This window comes from Plasmodium gaboni, chromosome 6, assembly GCF_001602025.1.
Source record: "Plasmodium gaboni strain SY75 chromosome 6, whole genome shotgun sequence".
In the NCBI taxonomy this organism is placed as follows: domain Eukaryota; phylum Apicomplexa; class Aconoidasida; order Haemosporida; family Plasmodiidae; genus Plasmodium; species Plasmodium gaboni.
The window spans coordinates 618,970-640,481 of NC_031486.1; the positions used below are offsets into that span (position 1 = coordinate 618,970).

At 17.7% G+C, this 21,512-nt stretch overlaps 7 protein-coding genes across 7 annotated transcripts; 4 read left to right on the forward strand and 3 right to left on the reverse strand.

Annotated features, from left to right (window-relative positions):
* Positions 1-2,564: 2,564 nt before the first annotated feature.
* On the forward strand, positions 2,565-4,910 carry PGSY75_0618000 (putative membrane protein; the record flags this gene model as incomplete). Its single annotated transcript, XM_018784757.1, has 1 exon — positions 2,565-4,910. One exon carries the CDS (start codon positions 2,565-2,567, stop codon positions 4,908-4,910), a length of 2,346 nt encoding a protein of 781 aa, XP_018642811.1.
* A 994-nt stretch (positions 4,911-5,904) lies between these two features.
* Positions 5,905-8,130, forward strand: PGSY75_0618100 (hypothetical protein; the record flags this gene model as incomplete). The annotated part of the gene is made up of 1 exon (XM_018784758.1): positions 5,905-8,130. The coding sequence occupies one exon, from the start codon at positions 5,905-5,907 to the stop codon at positions 8,128-8,130; it is 2,226 nt and encodes a 741-aa protein (XP_018642812.1).
* Positions 8,131-8,524: 394 nt separating this feature from the next.
* PGSY75_0618200 (hypothetical protein) lies at positions 8,525-9,338 on the reverse strand (the record flags this gene model as incomplete). Its single annotated transcript, XM_018784759.1, has 2 exons — positions 8,525-9,120; positions 9,335-9,338. The coding sequence occupies 2 exons, from the start codon at positions 9,336-9,338 to the stop codon at positions 8,525-8,527; spliced, it is 600 nt and encodes a 199-aa protein (XP_018642813.1).
* Positions 9,339-12,728: 3,390 nt separating this feature from the next.
* PGSY75_0618300 (putative 60S ribosomal protein L27a) lies at positions 12,729-13,368 on the forward strand (the record flags this gene model as incomplete). Its single annotated transcript, XM_018784760.1, has 2 exons — positions 12,729-12,893; positions 13,087-13,368. 2 exons carry the CDS (start codon positions 12,729-12,731, stop codon positions 13,366-13,368), a joined length of 447 nt encoding a protein of 148 aa, XP_018642814.1.
* Positions 13,369-14,073: 705 nt separating this feature from the next.
* Positions 14,074-16,380, reverse strand: PGSY75_0618400 (putative membrane protein; the record flags this gene model as incomplete). The annotated part of the gene is made up of 5 exons (XM_018784761.1): positions 14,074-14,299; positions 14,374-14,453; positions 14,592-14,705; positions 14,880-14,987; positions 15,130-16,380. 5 exons carry the CDS (start codon positions 16,378-16,380, stop codon positions 14,074-14,076), a joined length of 1,779 nt encoding a protein of 592 aa, XP_018642815.1.
* A 1,835-nt stretch (positions 16,381-18,215) lies between these two features.
* PGSY75_0618500 (malate dehydrogenase) lies at positions 18,216-19,157 on the forward strand (the record flags this gene model as incomplete). Its single annotated transcript, XM_018784762.1, has 1 exon — positions 18,216-19,157. One exon carries the CDS (start codon positions 18,216-18,218, stop codon positions 19,155-19,157), a length of 942 nt encoding a protein of 313 aa, XP_018642816.1.
* Positions 19,158-19,618: 461 nt separating this feature from the next.
* Positions 19,619-21,336, reverse strand: PGSY75_0618600 (rhomboid protease ROM10; the record flags this gene model as incomplete). The annotated part of the gene is made up of 8 exons (XM_018784763.1): positions 19,619-19,709; positions 19,806-19,884; positions 20,028-20,077; positions 20,183-20,295; positions 20,390-20,477; positions 20,615-20,661; positions 20,776-20,884; positions 21,089-21,336. 8 exons carry the CDS (start codon positions 21,334-21,336, stop codon positions 19,619-19,621), a joined length of 825 nt encoding a protein of 274 aa, XP_018642817.1.
* Between the last annotated feature and the right edge of the window lie 176 nt (positions 21,337-21,512).

Here is a 21,512-nt window from a genome sequence, read left to right on the forward strand (position 1 = left end):
TTTTTTTTTTTTTTTTTTTTTTATATTTTTTTTTTTTTTTTTTTTTTTTTTTTAGGATTTATTATAAATTATTTTTTTTTTTAATTTTTTTTTTTTTTTTTTTTTTTTTTAAGCTTGTGTGTTTATTCTTATAATTAAATAAATATTTATCATTTAAAACGTTAAAAAATATAATATTTGGGGGGAATTTAAAATATTTTGATATTTTTCTTTTTATGCGTTTATTATATATATTAATATATATGTATATATATATATATATATATATATGTATTTGCCAGAATATGATCTTTTCTTATATACCTTAAAGGAACATTGTAAATGTACTTTTATTTTCTTATTTAATAAGGAATTCATAGTACATATTTATATGTTTTATTACCAAGGGTATGATAAAAACAAAATATATAAAAATAATTATAAGGGGGTATTATTAGTATATTAATTAAAAGAGTTCATAAAAATCCTAGAAATAATATAGTACATGTGTGAGCACAAACTTTTTTAGTACTTTAAAAATAATAATTATGAGAATATATTTTATATGAAATATTATTTAATATAACCATTTATGTATTAAAAATTTCTAAAACATTTTTTAGGGACATATGTATGAATATTTTTTATAAGATTAAAATGTATTATATATATATATATATTTTTTTTTTTTTAAATAAAAGAAGCGCCTAAGTATTAATATATGTTGCATATAAAATATTATTTTATATAATCATGTCCAATGATAAGGAAATATGTGATATGGATATTTAAGGATATGACGACTAGTTCACATAACCTGTATATATACACTACCGATTTATCATTTCGGATTAATAAATTATTAAGGAAGCATGTGTAAGCTTTGATGTTATGCATGCAATTAAACTATTAGTAAAAATTAATTTTAAAGAGGCTAATATTATTGAATGGAACAAAATAAGCAAGTCTTATTTTACACAAATTTATGTATTTGCATACACGTCTATATATAATGATCTACTTTGTATATATTATGATTATATTTATTTTATTCATATAATTGTTTTATGATAACCATTAAAAATGGAGTGTATTAAAATAAATAAATATACATATATATATATATATATATATATATATATATATATTCCTTGCAAGGAAAAATAATACATTTTAAAATATTTTGTCGGAATATAAAATAAATAAATATTAATATTAAAAAATGGAGCATATATATTTTCTTCTATTCTATTATCATGCTTAATATTTTAACACACCCTAGAAAAATATGAATTAATTAAAAATATTAATAATAATAAATAATATATATTATATTACTTTCCTATATTTTATTTTTAGATTAAATATTTTCCTAATAGACTTTGAAAAAATTAATGTTTCTGTTATTTCTTTCTTTTTTGCCATAATTGAAAATATGTAGCATTAATTTTTGTCTTTATTATAAATAATAAAATAATTTATGTTTTGGAAAATTTTTATTTATATATATATATATATATATATATATTATATATATTATTAACTACAATTAAATCATAAAAATATATTTTTTATTAGATATTAATATATTATATATATATATATATATATATATATATATATATATATAATTATTTTAAAAAAAATATAAAAATAAAATAAAATAAAATAATTATATCACTGTGTTTTGTACTTATATAACTTATAAAAAAATATTCAAATTAATAATCTCCATTATTCTACAAAATTATTTTTTTTATTTTTTTCATAGCGGTGACGTAATACTATTTTTTTTTTCTTTTTTTTTATTGTGCATTATAAATTTGCATTTATACATATTATATATATATATATATATATATATTATTATATGGACAGCAAATAGATTTTTTATTCAAGTGTGTAAAAAGAATATGTGTGTATATATAAATACATATATATAATATATATATATTATTTATTTTTATTTAGAATCAACGGTGTGCGACAATAATATAGCACAATTCTACAGATACATAATTTTTTTTTTTTTTTTGATAATTATGTACTATAAAATATATTTATATAATTGTAATTTTTTTTTTCGGTGTTGTCTATATTATTTTGTTAACCCTTTTTTATATATATTTTATTATAATTATTAAAATAATATATATATATATAATATACAAATATTTGTCTAATATTGTGAAAATTTTTTGTATGTGCACATGTTATATATAATTATTTATTTTTGTTGTTGTTGTTCATTTTATTTTTATATTGTAGAATTTATATTGCACAGAGAAAAAAAAATGGACACTGCATTTTTTTCATGAATTTTAATGAATTATATATAAAATAAATAATACATATATACATATTAAAATAATAATAATTATTGAAATATAATTATATGTATATATTTGTATAATTTGAAGATAAGTACAATAAGTATATACATACATATATATATATATATATATATATATATATTATTTACCAGTTTGTTTTCCTTCATTTTGGTTATTTTTCCATTTTTTCTACATATTTTAATTTTTCTTACTATAAATATATTTCACAAAACCAAGTTTGTACTAAAAAAAATGAGTCACCCACAACAAAATATTTCATTAGACTACACAAATATGGATAATGAAGGAAATGGAAACATAAAATTAGAAGACAATGATTATTTTAACTATGCTGGGAAAGATAAAAAAGAACAAAATGAAAGTAATATATCAGATAAATATATAACACATGGTGAGAAAGATAATGAAGATATGACATATACAAAAAATCACTATAATTTAGATAATAATAATGAATTAAATAATAATTTTGATACACAAGGAATCATCCAAAATAAAAGTAATAATGAAAATCATAACATGTTATCAAATACTTTAAAAAATGAACAAGAAGGATTATATGAAAATGGAAATGAAAATAACATTGTAATTGTTGGAGAAGAAAATATAGAATCTAATATTTCATCAAAAGATACAAATAAAATGATGATTCAAAATTATATTGATGATAAAGAAAAGGAAGATAATATAAATGATATAAATAATTATAATAATGAAATATATAAATATATAAACACAGATAACATAAAAGAAAATGAAAAAATAATAGCTGGTCAAGAAGAAGAAATGACACATAATATAAATAATGAATATGAAGAAGAACATTCTAATAATATAGCTAAAAGAAAAAATAAACGTAAAAGTTATAATAATAACAATAATAATTATTATGCTTACAAACATCATAATAATGATTACTATAATAATAATAATAATAATACTTATGGTGAAAAAAATTATCAAATAGAACATAATAAAAATAGCATAGAGTTACACAAAATTAAAAATAAAGAATTAGATAAAGGGAAGAAAAACAAAGGAAAAAACAATAATAATAATAATAAAACTAAAAACAAATTTTTCTTTTTATTCAGAAAGAAAGGATCTATGGCCTCTAGTTCTCATGATAAAGAAAATGAATACAATATGAAATCAAATAAAAATATAAATTATATTAATAAAGATGATCAATTTATAAAAAATGATGATAACCAAAATGTTGACAGTTCTTATAATAATAATACCAATTTGGATAGAGAAAAAGTTATGAATTTAATTAATAAATATAATAATATTAAGAAAAAAAATTCAGAACAAAATATTATTTATAATAATTCATCTATTACAAATACTATAAAAACAAGTGAATATGATGTAGAAAAAAATAATGTCCATACACAAAATGATGAAAATATTTGTTCTAGAGAAAACCGTATATATTCTATGAAAACTGATGATAATATAATTTTAGAATTTCAAAAAGAACATATGAATGATATAAATTATCCAAAAAATATCAGCCAAATTACAATAAAAACAAATGATGATGAAAAGAAGAAAACAAGTTATTCAGATAAAAATGAAAAGAAAACATACAGTTTTGAAAAAATAAAATCTTTTGTATCTAATAATACATATTTAAAAGATAAGAAAAGTTTAATTTTAGAAAAAAAATCACAAATTTCTAAAGAATTAAACTTTTTCTGTTCTAATTATAATATCTTGTTATGTTTCCTATTATATGTTATATGCTTCGGATTTGTTATATCCTCCTTGTGTTATGATTCATGGAAAATGCATGAAATTACTTTAAAATCATTAAATAAAGAAAAATCGGTTGAAATACATATAGGTGCAACCAATATTAGAAGAATTCAAAAGGTATCAGAAAACAACGGAGATGTTATTCTTTCTATTGATAAAGAACAAAGTATAGGATCACTTATAGAAAATAGTATTTGTACACCAGTAAAAAAAGAAACATTAGAAGAATTCTTAAAAAAATTAGCAAAACAAGAAAAATTAATATCAGATAAAAAAAAAACAGATATTAATAGAGAATTAACAGATGATGCTTTAATGGTTACTTTGAAAAATCCAGGAGATGTTGGTTTATTAACAGATGAAAAAATTATATTAGCTCGTAAACATATATTTGGACCAACCATATATAATTTAGAATGCAAATTCTTAGAAAAATTGAAAAAAGCTGGTAGTTTTCATCTAATTCTTTTATATGCTATATTAGTATTCTTATTTATATCAATTTCTTTATTATTACACATACTTCTTAAGTACAAAACAGTCAAAAAAGTACAACAAATTAAATATGCTTCTTTTGTTCTAGTAAATTTAGCATTAATTACATTAATTTCTTCAATTTTTTCTATAAATAGAGAATATAATATACCACTTTGTGTACAAAATGATGGAAGCTCAGATATATGTATGGATGGAAAATCTACTTACCTAATTCGTTCTTCTATCATCTTACTTATATTCTCAAATTTATTTTTCGGTAAATTTATAAACTTTGTGCATAACAAAAGCCACACCATAGAAGGTTCCATGGTATAAATGAAACATTAGCCAATACAAAAAAAATAAAAATAAAATATATATATATATATATATATATATATATATATATATATATATGTATAAGTTCATATTTTTTTTCTTTTACTTTTTTTTATTTCTCCCTCCTTTGTTGTTATAATATATATTTATATTATTATATATATCTTTATCAATTTTTTATTAATATTTATAATATGCACAACATTATAATTGCATAATTTTTTTTTTTTTACCATCCTATAAGGCACACATAGCCTTTGTTGTAATATATACAATATATATATATATATATATTTTTTTTTTGTATCATAAGTGTTTATATATATAATTATATGAATTTATCTGGAAAAAATATTAAGAAATTGGGAAGATTATTTTTGCACATTTGGGGAAAGTTTTATATTTGAAGAAAATTTTGGAATGTCATAAAAATACGGGAATTTCCAAATATAATATAATTTAAAAAAATAAAATAAATAAACATTGAGATACCACCACTTTATTTTTTTATTATTACTTTTTTTTATCCATAAATTTGTATTATATTAAAACCATTGTATTTTCTGTAATATATATATGTACATATATATTTATGTTGTTTTATTTTTTCATAATATTATTGTAAATTTTACAAAAAAAAAATAAAAAATAGAATCAAATCAAAATGAAAAAAAAAAAAATATATGCTATATAATATATATATATATATATAGTTATAAATAAAGTGCTCTATATATTAGCAACATTTTTTTTTTTTTTTTAGTGTTTCTTTTTTTTTTATTTTATACATATAATATTAAAAAGATATTATATTTTTGAACTTACTATACATAAACATTTTTGAATTATTTCACATATAGATAGAAAAATTATGTTATGAAAAAAATATCATGGAAATGTTTAAACTATTTAACATCTAAATACAAATATATATATATATATATATATATATTTATTTATTTATATAATGTGTTAAGGTAAGGGTGAGAAAATGGTTTTAAAGAATACACCAATTAGATATTTTAAAAAATATGCTTTTAAAAATAAATCTTTTTTAAGTCATTTTACCAGAAATAAATATGACAGAATTTGTATAAAATTTCATACATGTATTATAAGAACAAATGATATTTTAAATAATACCATATTATTTAAACCCTTCTCTAGAGTAAGTTACAGGTTATATGAAACAAATAGTTGTGAAAAAAATTTGAATGAAATACTACAAAAGGCAAATGATATATTAAAAGAAACAAATTTTTATGCATACATAAAACATGAAGATGTGAATGTAGAAAATAATTTAAAATTAAAAAAAAAAATAGATAATGATGTAGAAGTGTTTAAATTATTAAACCTTTTGAATAAAATATTAATGGTAATAAAAGAAAATGATGATTTAAAGTTAAAGTTATGGAATAATCCTATATTTATTGATTTTTTATCATATATAAAGTTAAAAATTCCTCTATTCAATTTTTACGAAATGTTTTTATTTGTATTGTGTTTCTCCAAAATTCAGTTTATGCCCCATGATTTGTTAGAAGAAGTCATGTTTGTGATAAAAGAAGAAAATTATTTACTTAATTTTTTAAAAGAAGATAAAACTAAATTTTTTCAATTCTTATTAATTTTATCTAACATAAAAAATTTAAGAGGAAAGTATATGAAACAAGAACACAATTTGAATAACAATCATATAAATATTAATCATATTAATGAAAATGTGTCGCATTATTCCACTTTTATAAATAATTACACCAATGTTATTTTGAATAGCTTAATTAATAAGGAAGATGAAAAAGATATAGACGTAAAAGAGACACAAAAATATATGAACAATATAAATCATACTAATGATGAAAATATACATGATATAAAAAATTACAATTTAGGTGAAGAAGAAAATGAATTAAAAAGTAAGTTATCTCACACATATGAATTAGATTCATATATGTTATTGTGTACAGCTTTATATAATTTAAATATAACAAATGGATTGTTATTATATCATATAAGTAATCAAATAATTAATATAATAGAAAATAAGAACAATGAAATGATAAAAAAGGAAAATATGTATACAGAAAATATACAAAATATAAATGATCACAAAATAAAACAATATATTGAAACAAATGAAATAACATTAGATAAAATAGAAATGGCTAAAAAATTAATTAATATATATTTATCGTATTCCTCATTAGGATGTGATAATTATCATTTTTATGATAAAATAAATTCTTTTTTATACAATATAATTGAAGCAGTTCCAATATCAAATTGTTTAACTTTACTTTTATCCATATCCACTTTGAAAGAACAATCAACTTTTAATTTCCCTTTATGCATTTTATCTATATTAGAAAAAAAATTCATAAACAATTTTTACGCTCTTGATGCAAAAGATTTGTTATTATTAATTTATTTATTTACATATCTAAAACTATACGTTTCGCATCATGAAGCATATATATGTATGTTGGATTATTTGGTAAATTTCCATAATATTGATTATTTATCTAGCGAAGAGGATCAGGTAAAATTATTGCAAATTTATATTTCGCTATCTCAAACTAGCCAAAATGATATTTCAGAAAAAAAAGAAAAGAAAAGAAAAAAAAAAATTCTTATTGGAGAAAATGAATTTAACAAAAATGTAGATAAAAATGAAATTAGATATGAAAAGCAATGTGAGGGTAAAAATGAGGAGGAAGAAAAATTCGATTATTGTGATGACCCTGAAAATAATAATATTAATAAATTAATTGTGCAAAAATTAAAAACAAATGGTGTTATGGATAAACTTTTCAAAAATATTAAAATAGAAAATGAAGCAAATATTCCAGAAAGAAATGAAGAGATTAATGAATATATAGATGATCTATATTCATTATTAACAAAAGAATTTGATAATAAAATCTGTAAAATTATAAATATCAAGAAAAATGAAATATATTTGAATTATTACTTAAATCACGTATATTTGATATTACAAAAAATGGATAATTCAAACCATGAAAATGAAATCGTTATACATTTTGATACGAACGATGTTGATTATGTGTCTAACCCTATAGATATATATATGAATATGAAAAAACAGCATATCAATAATTTTAATAGAAAATATATATTAATTAATATATATATATGGAGGAATTTCACAAATGAAGAAAAGAAAAAGTTTATATATGACAACATAATAATGTGATTATAAAAATATATATATATATATATTTTTTTTTTTTTGTGTTATATGAATATAATTTTGTTAATGGTAAAAAAATAATTTATAATATTTTTTTTTTTTTTTTGATATTTTGTAAAAAGTTTTCATTTTGATAATAAAACTATATATTTTATGTATCATTCTATAAAAAAAAATTTATGTTTTTAACACATATATGTTAAACTGAAAAACTACAAAACAAAGTTTATATTGCACATATAAATATAGGTTATATGTGAATTTTTATTAAGTTGTTAATTTTAAATGCATTGAAAATGGTAAATCAAAAAATTATACAAAATGGCATCTAATAAAAATATATAATAATAAAATAATATATATATATAAATATATATATTTTTTTACATGCATCAGTTTAAAAATTTTCAAGGTATTCATCCACAACCTCTTCTTCATAATCATCTTCATCATAGGATAAGTCACCATATATCATATCCACTTCATCTTCATAATTTTTAATTGAATTTTTAACTTCGTTTGGTTTCTTTTTATTAATTTGTGCATATCTTTTTTTTTTCTCTCTTTGTGAAACCATTTCTTGTAATTTTCTACTAACAGTTAGTAGGTCTTTATCTTCTAATTTACTTTCACTTGCTGTAATAATTATTGATATGAATCTTTCTAAAGCTACACTCTTGGCTTTACATTTTCGTATTCTTCCTGCTAATATTTCACCTAAGGTTTCACAGTCTTTTATGCTATTTAATGGGGTACTTTCTAGAGTTATAATTTTTTCGGTTACTTTAGGTTTTACTTTGTTTTCAGTTTCTTCTATTTTTTTCTTTTTATTATCACTTATATCTAAAAAGTCTGCTATATCATCTAAATTATTTTGTAAAATTTTTTTTTTAATGGCTTCATCCTTTGTTGAATCTATATTAAATTCGTCTTCTCTTTTTTCATCATCGTCATCTAGCCATTCTGTCCAATCATCTACCTCATTAGTTTTATCTTCAAAAAAAAAAAAATAAAATAAAATAAAATTATATTTAAAATAAATCTATAAAAAACACATAATAATATGTATACTTATATCTAATCCTTCACATATTACATATATATATATTATAAATTAGAACATTAATAATTCTACTCAATTTGTAAATAAATATATAAATATATTTATATATTTTTTCTTAAATTTTATAATAATCTTTTTCCTTACTCATTGTATTGTATTATGTTTAAATAAAAAAAAATATAATAATATAAACCAAAAAAAAAGAAATATATATGTTATGATGAATATATAAAAAGAAATGATAAATATGAATATATATTAATTTATATTCCACATAAAAAATAAAATATATACATATATATTAATAATGTAATTAAAATATCCCTATTTTATATAAAGAATATAATTTTAATAGAGTAATTTCCCAGTGATCATATATTATCGATTTGAAATATTATATTTTACATATAAAAAAATCACTGGAATATGAAAATAAAGATTATATATTAAATTCAAAAATATATATATATATATATATTATAATATATAAATGTATTTTATTATTAATTATTTCATGTTTTAATTTAAAACTATATAAATAAGTATTATAAAAATAATGTTACAGTGGCATGATAAAAAAAAAATCAATAAATAAAATAATAAATAAAGAATAATTTTTTTTACCTCATAAAAAATATATATATATATATAATACATGGTATAAATATATATACATATTTGTATATATTATTATATTTATATGGGGGAAAAATTTTTCAATGTATCATAATTTTATATTACATATTTATTATATTAGTACATTATTATAATTTGAAATATATCTCATATCAAACTTTATGAAATAAAAAAAAAATTATTATTTCATTATATATTCACTTAAGCATTTTTTATTTTTTTTATTTTATAAGGGGGAACAAATATTTACATGGTAAAGCCTTTTAGATATATACAACAATATAATATTATATATATTATATATATTTCATTTATATGATGAAACAGAAATAAGGTTCTTATATTTTTTATTTATATTATATCTATTATTTTCAAATATATAAAGGTATATTGTTATTTATTAAAATCATAATATATAAAATTATAAGAGCATAACAATATAATATATTATATATTATATATATTTCATTTATATGATGAAACAGAAATAAGGTTCTTATATTTTTTATTTATATTATATCTATTATTTTCAAATATATAAAGGTATATTGTTATTTATTAAAATCATAATACATAAAATTATAAGAGGATAACAATATAATATATTAAAAATAGAACGTTTTTTTAAATAGCGTTTAAATGTATCTTTCAATTATATTGATCATTATAATATTTTTATTTAGTATTATATTATACGTGTGTGTTTTTATATCATGATACTTTATTATCTATACTGTGTAATAATAATTTAAATGCTATCTACATTATTAATAGAGATTATAATTATTATATATATATATACAGCACATATGTATTACTATATATAAGTTAAATATATTTTTAAATATATTCCCATACATTAAAAAGGTTAATATATATATATATAATATTTTATATTTTTATATGGAATCAAGAGAAAACCATAGAACAAAGTATAATTATAAAATAACTTATATAAAGTATTACAGAAAATATTTTTTTTCTTATTTAATTTTATCTATAAAAATATCAATATGGTTATATTTTTATTATTTATAACGAAAAATAAGAAAAAGGCATAATCTTTTTATATCTGTATTAAAAAAAAAAAAAAAAAAAAAAGAAAGAAGAAAAAGAAATTACACATTTTAGCTATATGATAAAATTAATTATATATGAACAAGTTAAATAGTCTTATAAGAGAATATAAAATAAACTTTCATCATTTAACATAAATATACAAATAAATCCATTAAAATGTATTTTCTTAAAATACATACTTCACATATGACTGTTGTAATATTATGTTATCCATTGAAAGGAATTAAATATATATATATATATATATATGATATGTTACTTATCATTGTGTATTATTAAATATATACTTAATATGATATAAAATATAACACTATTTAAGATATATTTTCTTATTCTTAAAATTTATCAAAAGCATATTTGTGTCATATAGAACATATCTTAAAAGAACTTTATATTTTTTCTTATATATATATATAATTATATTTATTATACTTCATATTCGTCGTAGATTTAAAAAAAAAAAAAGAAATAAAAAAATTTATAATTGTTTCATTATATATTTAATTATTTTTATGTTCACCTGTTACATATGTTTTTCCTTATTTAAAACTTCATCCTATTTTGTTTTAAATATTCAATTATTATTTTGAAATTTTCTAAATTATATATTATACAATTTTTTCTTTTATTATATAGAAAAATAAATATAAATCCTTAATTTTTTTTTTTTTTTCCATATTAATCAGATAAAGGAAAAGGAAAAAAATGGAAGATAATTTATAAAATGAATATAATAAAAGGAGTTATTAAAAATATAAATCCTTAATTTTTTTTTTTTTTTCCATATTAATCAGATAAAGGAAAAGGAAAAAAATGGAAGATAATTTATAAAATGAATATAATAAAAGGAGTTATTAAAAAATAATAATATACATAATGATGTATTACTGTAAATAATTTAAGAATTCATCTATTATATTATTATTTCATAGATTTTTTTAATTCATAAGGTTTTAATGTATGTAATATATATATAATTATATAATATTAATTTATTACCCCCTTATAGCACCATTTTTACTATTCATTAAAGGTATATATATATTATTATATATATTATATAAATATATGCATATACTCAAATATAAGCAATTAAAAAAAAAAAAGAAGAATTAGTATATATTAAAAATACTTAATATATGTAAAAATAGTCATGAACATATTTTATAAAGAAAATCTTATAACAATATATAATATATATAATATATAAAATATTATTTTTATATATACATATATAATTTATATAATAATATATAAATAATTAATATAGTGCTTATGCTTATTTTTTAAGTATAAATATTATAAATAAACCCAATAATTTTTAATATGTATATTGGTAAAATATTAAACAATAATAAGTATATATAAATATTATATATTATTATGTTATATTGTATTATATATATATATAAATATATATATGTATTATAAAAAATATATAATACCATATATGTAGTAAATTTTTATAAAAAAAAAGAAAAAAAAAAAAAAAATTGAAAATTTAAATAGAAGAAATAAATTTTTATGAATTTATAATTTTTAAGTTTAATTAAAAAAAAAATATTTTTTATGTTTAAACATTTTTTTTGAAAAAAATAATAGTAATACAATAATTAATCATTTAATAAGGTAAAAAAAAAAAAAAGAAATAAAAAAGAAAAATATATATGGAAATAACTTCAAGCCCATTTAAAATTTTGAAACATTAACGTATTTTAATATATATTAAGAATTATATAAAATTATAATTTTATATTCATTTCATTAATATATTATTTATTTATATATTTATTTTTTTTCTTTTGAAGTATATTTTTTAAAAATGGCAACAAGATTTAAGAAGAACAGGAAAAAGAGAGGTCATGTTTCAGCTGGTCACGGTCGTGTTGGTAAACACAGAAAACATCCTGGTGGAAGAGGAAAAGCTGGAGGTTTACATCACATGAGAATTAATTTTGATAAATATCACCCCGGTTATTTTGGAAAGGTAATATAAATAATAATATTATATATATATATATATATATATATATATATATATATTAAACTATAATATTTACAAAAAAAAAAAAAAAATATTGTGTATCCTTTACACAATAATATATTATATGTATATATTTATTTATATGGTTATAATTTATTTCATTTTTTTTTTTTTTTTTTTTTTTCCATTTGTATAGGTTGGTATGAGACATTTAAATTTATTAAAAAATAGAACCTACTGCCCAACCATTAATGTAGATAAATTATGGGGACTTTTACCAGAAGAAAAGAAAAAAGAATTTTCTGCAAATAAAGATATTGCACCTGTTATTGATGTAACAAGAAAAGGATATTTTAAAGTTTTAGGAAATGGTAAATTAAAACACAATCAACCAATTGTAGTAAAAGCAAGATACTTTTCATCAGTTGCTGAGAAAAAAATTAAAGCTGTTGGTGGTCAATGTATATTAGTTGCTTAAACATATATACATAAATATATGTATTTATATATTAATTAAAATTATTTATAAATTAGTATATTTATATATATATATAAATTACAATTTATAATATTAATACATATATATATATGTATATGTATGTATTTATTATTGTTCATTGGATTTATATATATTTATATTTTTATTCTTTTTTTTCCTTTTTTTTTTTTTTTTTTTTAAATTACACTATACATTGTATAATTGTTCAATGGGAACTTATAATGCTTATTCATTTTATTATTAAGAATAAACAGAATAATAATTTTTTAATATATTTTAAACGAAAATATTGAGAATATATACATATAATATGAAATATATAAATATTTAATATATATACCACACCGATTTTATAAGACGTTTAATAATAGAAATGTGTTGTTCAATTAATGGTTATAACTATATAAATATATAAATAAGTAAATATATATATATATATATTATTATTGTGTAATAGTTCAAAAAATGTGATATATTATTGTCGTAAAACAAAATATATATATATATATATAATATATATATTAATATATATTTTGTGTTTATATTCGTATATAATATGGTCCCTTTTTTTTCTTCTTTTTATGTGCTGTTCATATTATTTTTTATAAATATATATATATATATATACCAAATATCAACGTGCATTTATAATTATAATAAGTTATATATACATATATATGTGTATTATTTAAATAATTTCATGTCTCTTATACTTTTCCTATCAAAATTTATGCACACATCATTACTTTTTATATTGTCTTCTATTATCTCTTGTTCTGTTATTTTTGAAAATTTTTCTGGGACAGAAAGAAAAGAAATATCACATTTCTTATGTAGGAGAAATAAAACCAGTGTTATAAAATTAATTAGTAAAAGAATATACAAAAATGTATTATTTGAGTATAATGGTCTGTAAAATAATAAGATATATAAATTAATAAATATAAATAAATATATATATTTATATATTACTTTTTTTTATACCCAATAAATCTTATATTTTTCAATGTCAAATCAAATAAAAATGTAGCATATGTAAAACTCGAATAGGTATAGAATATTTTCTAGAAAGGAAAGTATATATATTTTAAAATATGTCAATTGATTATAACAGTATAACAAGAAAACATTTTTAGAAATCTATATCAATGTATGACATATGTATTATTCATAATGAATATTTTATTTATATATTTTAATACGGTTGAGAATAATGATATTCCTAAAGAAATGAAAAAAAAAAGACATATATTCAAAAGAAGAGAATTAAGATATGTGCCCCTTTTCTCTAATACAAATATGAATCCTAGGCTTAACTATAAGAAGAAAAAATATATAAATAAATATATATATATATATATATATATTACAAGACTATTGTTATGCATACGCTCAAAGAATGAATTATAACTAGTTATAAATTAAATGGTTGATCAATATATGCATATATTGGTATCTGTTTATTTTTTATAGTTTCATATTATAATTACTTTTGAGCAAAATTGAATAAATCCTGACAATGAACAAACAAGTAAATAAGACATAATGAATGTATAAATTATTGTTGAAAGGACAGACAATCTTATTTGTACAAGATACTACAAAATAAAAAGAATAAATAAATAAATATAAATATAAATATATATATATATATATATAATACTTATAGTTTATGTTTTTTTGGTTTTCTTAATTTTTATTTTATTTTTTATTTTTATATATATTTTTCCTTTGGTTTACCACCAAAAGTGAATCTAAAAATGTGAGGCTATTTATAATGTCATCATTATATTTTAATACATCGATTATAATGTATACTAACAAATGCATAATTATTATTGTACTTATGATTAAAAATATTATTCCTAAGAAAAGTGATAAGTATGGAAATAAGATATTATTATTGTTGGTATAATTGTCTAGTAAAATATCATACTCTTTCTCTAAGTTATGCACTGTATAATTAAGAAAATTTTTTTCCCTATTATATTTTATATATTTAAAAAATGATCGGAAATAATTCATTTTTAATAATTGATTTTTTTCTTTTTGTAATGTCTCTGTAATATTTAATAACATTTTACTTTTTCTGTTTATTATGTCTAGTTGTTTTTTTAAGTCATCTTTTTTAATTTTTTTTTTTCTATATATATAAGAATTAATTAAATTGAGAGGTAATGATATTAATCCGATACCACCATAGAATATAAAAAAAAGAAATCCAATAAATGAGATAATTATAATAATATAATCATTGAATTTTAGATTAATGATTATTTTAATATTTGTATTTTTTATATTTTCACAATGTTCTATTTTTCTTATATTATATATGACAAAATTTGTTTTGTATATTTCTTTGATGTAATTATACCATAACTCACACTCTTGAGCATTTAAGCTTAAACTTAATTTTTTGAGATATAAGAAAGTTAAATAGAGAAAAGAAATAAATGATAAAAAAAAGAAAAGTGTTACAGGTATAATTTTTTTATAAATGGTTTTGTATGTCATCTTGTTATAATAATTATTATCATTAATAATATTATCATCATTAATAAATTTACCATCATTAATAATATAACCATTATTTTTGTTATTATTATTCTTTCCTTTATTTTGATTTTTTATTTTGATATGATGTTTATTGAAGGTATAAATTTTTTTGTCTGATTCTGAATATATGATAAACATAATAGGTGTTAACATAAAAATGTATAATATACTTAACCAATAACATATTCTAAATAATTTGAATATGTCTATGTATTTTTCTATATCTTTATATGTATTATAATAAACGTCTATAGGTACTAACAATATTATTGTCCAAGATAATATATAACCAATTATAATAAAGCATTTAATTATAATATAAACCAGCCGATTATTTTCTTCTTTATGGCTATATATTATTATTAAGCGTGTACCGATAATTCCTGATATGAGTAAATATGCCATAAAAAAAATTAATAAAATATATTCCTCCATTTTTAAATATTTATAAAATGAATTTAAAATGTACTTTTTCTAAAGAGTAATGATGCTTGTTTTATTCTGATATTTATCATAATTAAAAATACATAGTCATTTTTTATATGAAGAAAGGATAAAATAGAACAAAATTGAATTTTTTTATATTATGGATTATATATATGATAGCTACTATAAAATAAGCATTATATGTATGTATTTATATATGTATTTTTTTTTTTTTTCCATATAGCTTTTTTTTCTTTAAAAAAAAAAAAAAAATAATAAACAAAATGATATACATCAACCCTTTTATTTATATCATTATATCAATATATTTTATCATCATCCTCATATATAATAAATACTAAGGTAGGGAGAATTACACAATGGAAATAGATCTGTAATATATTTTACTTATATATATATATATATATATATTACCTTACAAAATAATGAATTGTAATAAATATTCTTCTATATTTTAGAATGAACATTATAGAAGAATTTCTTTTTTTTTTTTTTACCACTTTAAGTGTTTATTTTATAAAATTACAGAAGAGAATAACAACATAATTTTTGGAGAACGAAAAGGAGAAAATTTAATGAGAGAATATAATATATTAAAAAAAAAAAAAAAAAAAATACAATAAAAATGTATGATGTCTATATAAATGCATTATATTGAATTCATTTTTATTTATTTTTTTTTTTTGTTTAAATATTTTTGTATACCCAAAATTTTGTAAATAATATTTTTATTTTGTTGTTAAAAAAATGGTAGGAATTATGATATACTATATTTTCTTAATTCTAGTGTAATTTTTTATTTTATTTTTAAATTATTAAAAAATATATTTTCCTGGAAAAAAAAATATATATATATATATAATATTTCAACCATCCATATTATTTAATTTTTAATTTTTTCACACATATATTAAAAATAAAATGCTTATACACATTTGTATATTTTTATTTTATTATTCCCTTTTTGAGCTATTTTTTTTTTTTTTTTAAACGTTGAAAGTATATTTCATAAAATAGTATATCTCTTATATAAGTATTCTCAATACAACTTTTATCTTTTCATTATTTATTTATTTTTATTTTTTGTTGTCATTTTATTTATATTTCAATTAAATAATATGTTTTCTTATTTTTTTTTTTTTTTATAACACAATTGTAATATGCATGTATATTGTAGATATTTTTCTTTTCTTTTTATTTTTTATTTATTATTATTATTTTTTTTTTCTTTATATATTATAAAAATATTTTTATAATATATTACACTGTTGATGGTATTTTTTTTTTTTATTTTGATTTAAGACATATGTATACAGAAATGTAAATTAAAATATATTTAAAAGAAAATAAAAATACACAGGAAAAAAAAAAATCGAAAAAAAAAAAAAAAAAAAAAAAAAAAAATTACATAAAAATAATAGAAAAAAAAGAAAAGAATGAAAAGAAAATAATTACCATGTATATTTTTAGTTTGCACCTTCCTTGAATATGTATTTCTTTCATTAACAGATTTAAAATACAATAAAACAAAAATGAAAATATATTTGTTTCAAATTAATATATAAAATAATATATATATATATATATATATATATATATTTTGTTTTAATATTTATTTGTTATTTTTTTAAATTAAAAATATAAATTTTCTTCAAATATTTTATCCTCTTATTACTGACATATATTTTGCTTTTTTTTTTTTTTCTCTTATAAGAAATATCAATTAACACATCCACAATATATAATAAATATAAATGAACGTTTTAAGATAATATATATATATATTTTTTTTTTTATTTGTTTATTTTAATATTATATGCAAAATGACTAAAATTGCCTTAATAGGTAGTGGTCAAATCGGAACAATTGTTGGGGAATTGTGCTTGATGGAAAATTTTGGAGACCTTGTTTTATATGATGTAGTCGGAGGTATACCACAAGGAAAGGCTTTAGATTTAAAGCATTTTAGTACCATATTAGGAGTAAATAGAAACATTGTTGGCACTAATCAGATCGAAGATATTAAGGATTCAGATATAATAGTGATTACAGCAGGTGTACAAAGAAAAGAAGGAATGACTAGAGAAGATTTGATAGGAGTAAATGGAAAAATAATGAAAGGTGTAGCTGAATCAGTTAAATTACATTGTTCCAAAGCTTTTGTTATTTGTGTTAGTAACCCACTTGATATTATGGTTAATGTTTTTCATAAGTTTAGTAATTTACCTCATGAAAAAATTTGTGGTATGGCAGGTATATTAGATACTTCTAGATATCGTACATTAATTGCAGAAAAATTAAAAGTATCAGCTGAAGACGTTAATGCTGTTATTTTAGGAGGACATGGTGACTTAATGGTACCCTTACAAAGATATACATCTGTAAATGGTGTTCCTTTATCTGAATTTGTAAAGAAAAATATGATTAGCCAAAATGAAATACAAGAAATAATTCAAAGAACTAGAAATATGGGTTCTGAAATTATTAAACTAGCCAAAGCATCTGCCGCATTTGCCCCTGCAGCTGCTATTACTAAAATGATTAAATCATATTTATATAATCAAAGTAATTTATTTACATGTGCTGTTTATTTAAATGGACATTATAACTGTTCTAATTTATTTGTTGGATCTACAGCTAAAATTGATAATAAGGGGGTACACCCAGTTGAATTCCCTTTAACAAAGGAGGAACAAGATCTTTACACGGAATCGATAGCTAGCGTTAAAAGCAACACACAAAAGGCTTTCGACTTAATTAATTAAGATATCTTAAAAAATAAACACAAATAAATAAATAAATATATATATATATATATATATATATATATATATAATTTATATATAATATATTCCTGTTAATTTTTTTCTTAATGTATTCCTATTTATATCACTATAAATCATCTTCTTTCCTATATCTAATCATATAATTATCTATATATATATATATATATTATTTGTATACATTAACTAGAGAATATTTTATATTCTATTTTTATTCATATTACTCATTAATCATATAAATATATATATAATAATAATAATAATTAACAAATTGTCATTCGAATAGTTCATTTGATAAGAAAAATTAGAAGAAATAAAACAAAAAAAAAGAAAAAGAAAAAAAAAAAAAAAAAAAAAAAAAAATTAATAAATAATAATTAAATATATATATTTATATATGTATATGTTTTATGTTATTAAATAAAAGTAAAAACATCTTTGTTTTAACATTTAAAAACTATTAAACTAGCTAAGGAACCGCTTAGCAATAAAGTAATAAAAATGGAAAATATAATTTTTAATTTCCTACCGTTCCTATAAATTGATAAAAAATAAAATATAGGAGAACAAAAAATTATAATATATATATATATGTATTTATTTATATATTTATTTGTGTTATATTTTTACCCATGAAAAGTATCGCTTTTGAAAATATAAGGATAACTAACACCTGCTAGTATACCTCCAACATTACCAAGTACATTTCCTAAAAGGAAAACAAAATGTTATTTATTTTATAAACAAATAAAAGTACATCATTTTTTGATAATTATACATACGTCAAAGGGTATATGTATATATATCCGTTTATTTAAATATGTGTGTATTTTTTATATTTAAATTTATTACCATTGTAGGAAAATATGGAAATCATTAAATATAATGATAGAAAAGAAAATCTATAAGAAGAAAAAGAGATGAATAATATAGTGTTAATTGATATAAATAAATAGACACCTATACATACATACATAAATAAATAAATATATATATATATATATTACATGAAATTTCCAAATATGCTTAGTTTATCAATAATATCATCATAGTGAACTATAATGTCCTGCAAAAATAATCCAATAAAACCAGACAATATGGGACTAATGCCCATTTGTACCTATATATATATATAATAAAATACATACACACATTAATTAGGAATATATTTTTTGTATATTTTTACTTTCATTATATTTTTCATAGTTCCTTACATCTAAACATTTCGAAGTAGCACATGTGACTAAATTTCCACAAGCCACACTCAATATCATAATAATTATATATTCTGCTTTTCCATAACTATATAAAAAAAAATAAAAATAGGTTTATACGAATAAAATTTATATGTGCATAAGGATAACTAAATTTTCGTTCACAAGTATAATATATATATATATATGTACATTTATTTATTTGGGTTTTTTTTTTTTTTTTACTTTTTTTCAATTATTGTCCCTATGTTCATTAAATAATACGTGTTAATCTAAAATAGGAAGTAGTAGAAAAAAAAAAAAAATTATATATATATATATATATATATATATATAGATATATATTCTTTTCATATATATGTGCTATGATTTATTTTTTGTAGTACTAGGACATTCCATATATTTGCATGAAGAAAGGTTGCAGTTACTAATTTATAATATTGGTAATTATTTGAAACGGCAAATCGATTTATACCAATTTTTTTGATCACATCTCTATATATAAAAAAAAAAAAAAAAAAAAATTTAATTAAAAGGAAAACGTATTAAAATATAAGAATTGTAATGAAAAAATACACATACGCAATAAAGAAAAAAAGAAAAAAAATTGAACGTTCAGTATAAATTATTATGCATATTTACATACAATTTAATTATATATATAGTGTTAATGTTTTTCTTTTTTATATCTGTTTTTACTCATTTATGAATAGGGGACTACTAAAGTTAAAAAAGATTATATCTATAACAACAAAGAGAAATATTAACAGCAAAGAAAAGAGAAAAGTAATTGAATATGGATCAAAAGAAGGAAATAAGATTTGTATAAATTTTATATCTCTCTTAAATGTGTTATTGAAACTTGTTGTGTATTTATTGATTAATAAATTCGAATCATGGGAATAATCATTATTAAAATTATTACTAGCTCTCGTCCTAAAACTCATTTTTATAAATTATATGTTATTATAAAAGGAGATAATGAAATACAAAAAATAAAGATATAAAAACATCAAATAGATATGAATAAACAAAAAAAAAAAAAAAAAAAAAAAAAAAAAAAAAAAAAATTAAAAAAAAAAAAAAAAAAAAAAAAAAAAAAAATAAAAAAAAAAAAAAATAA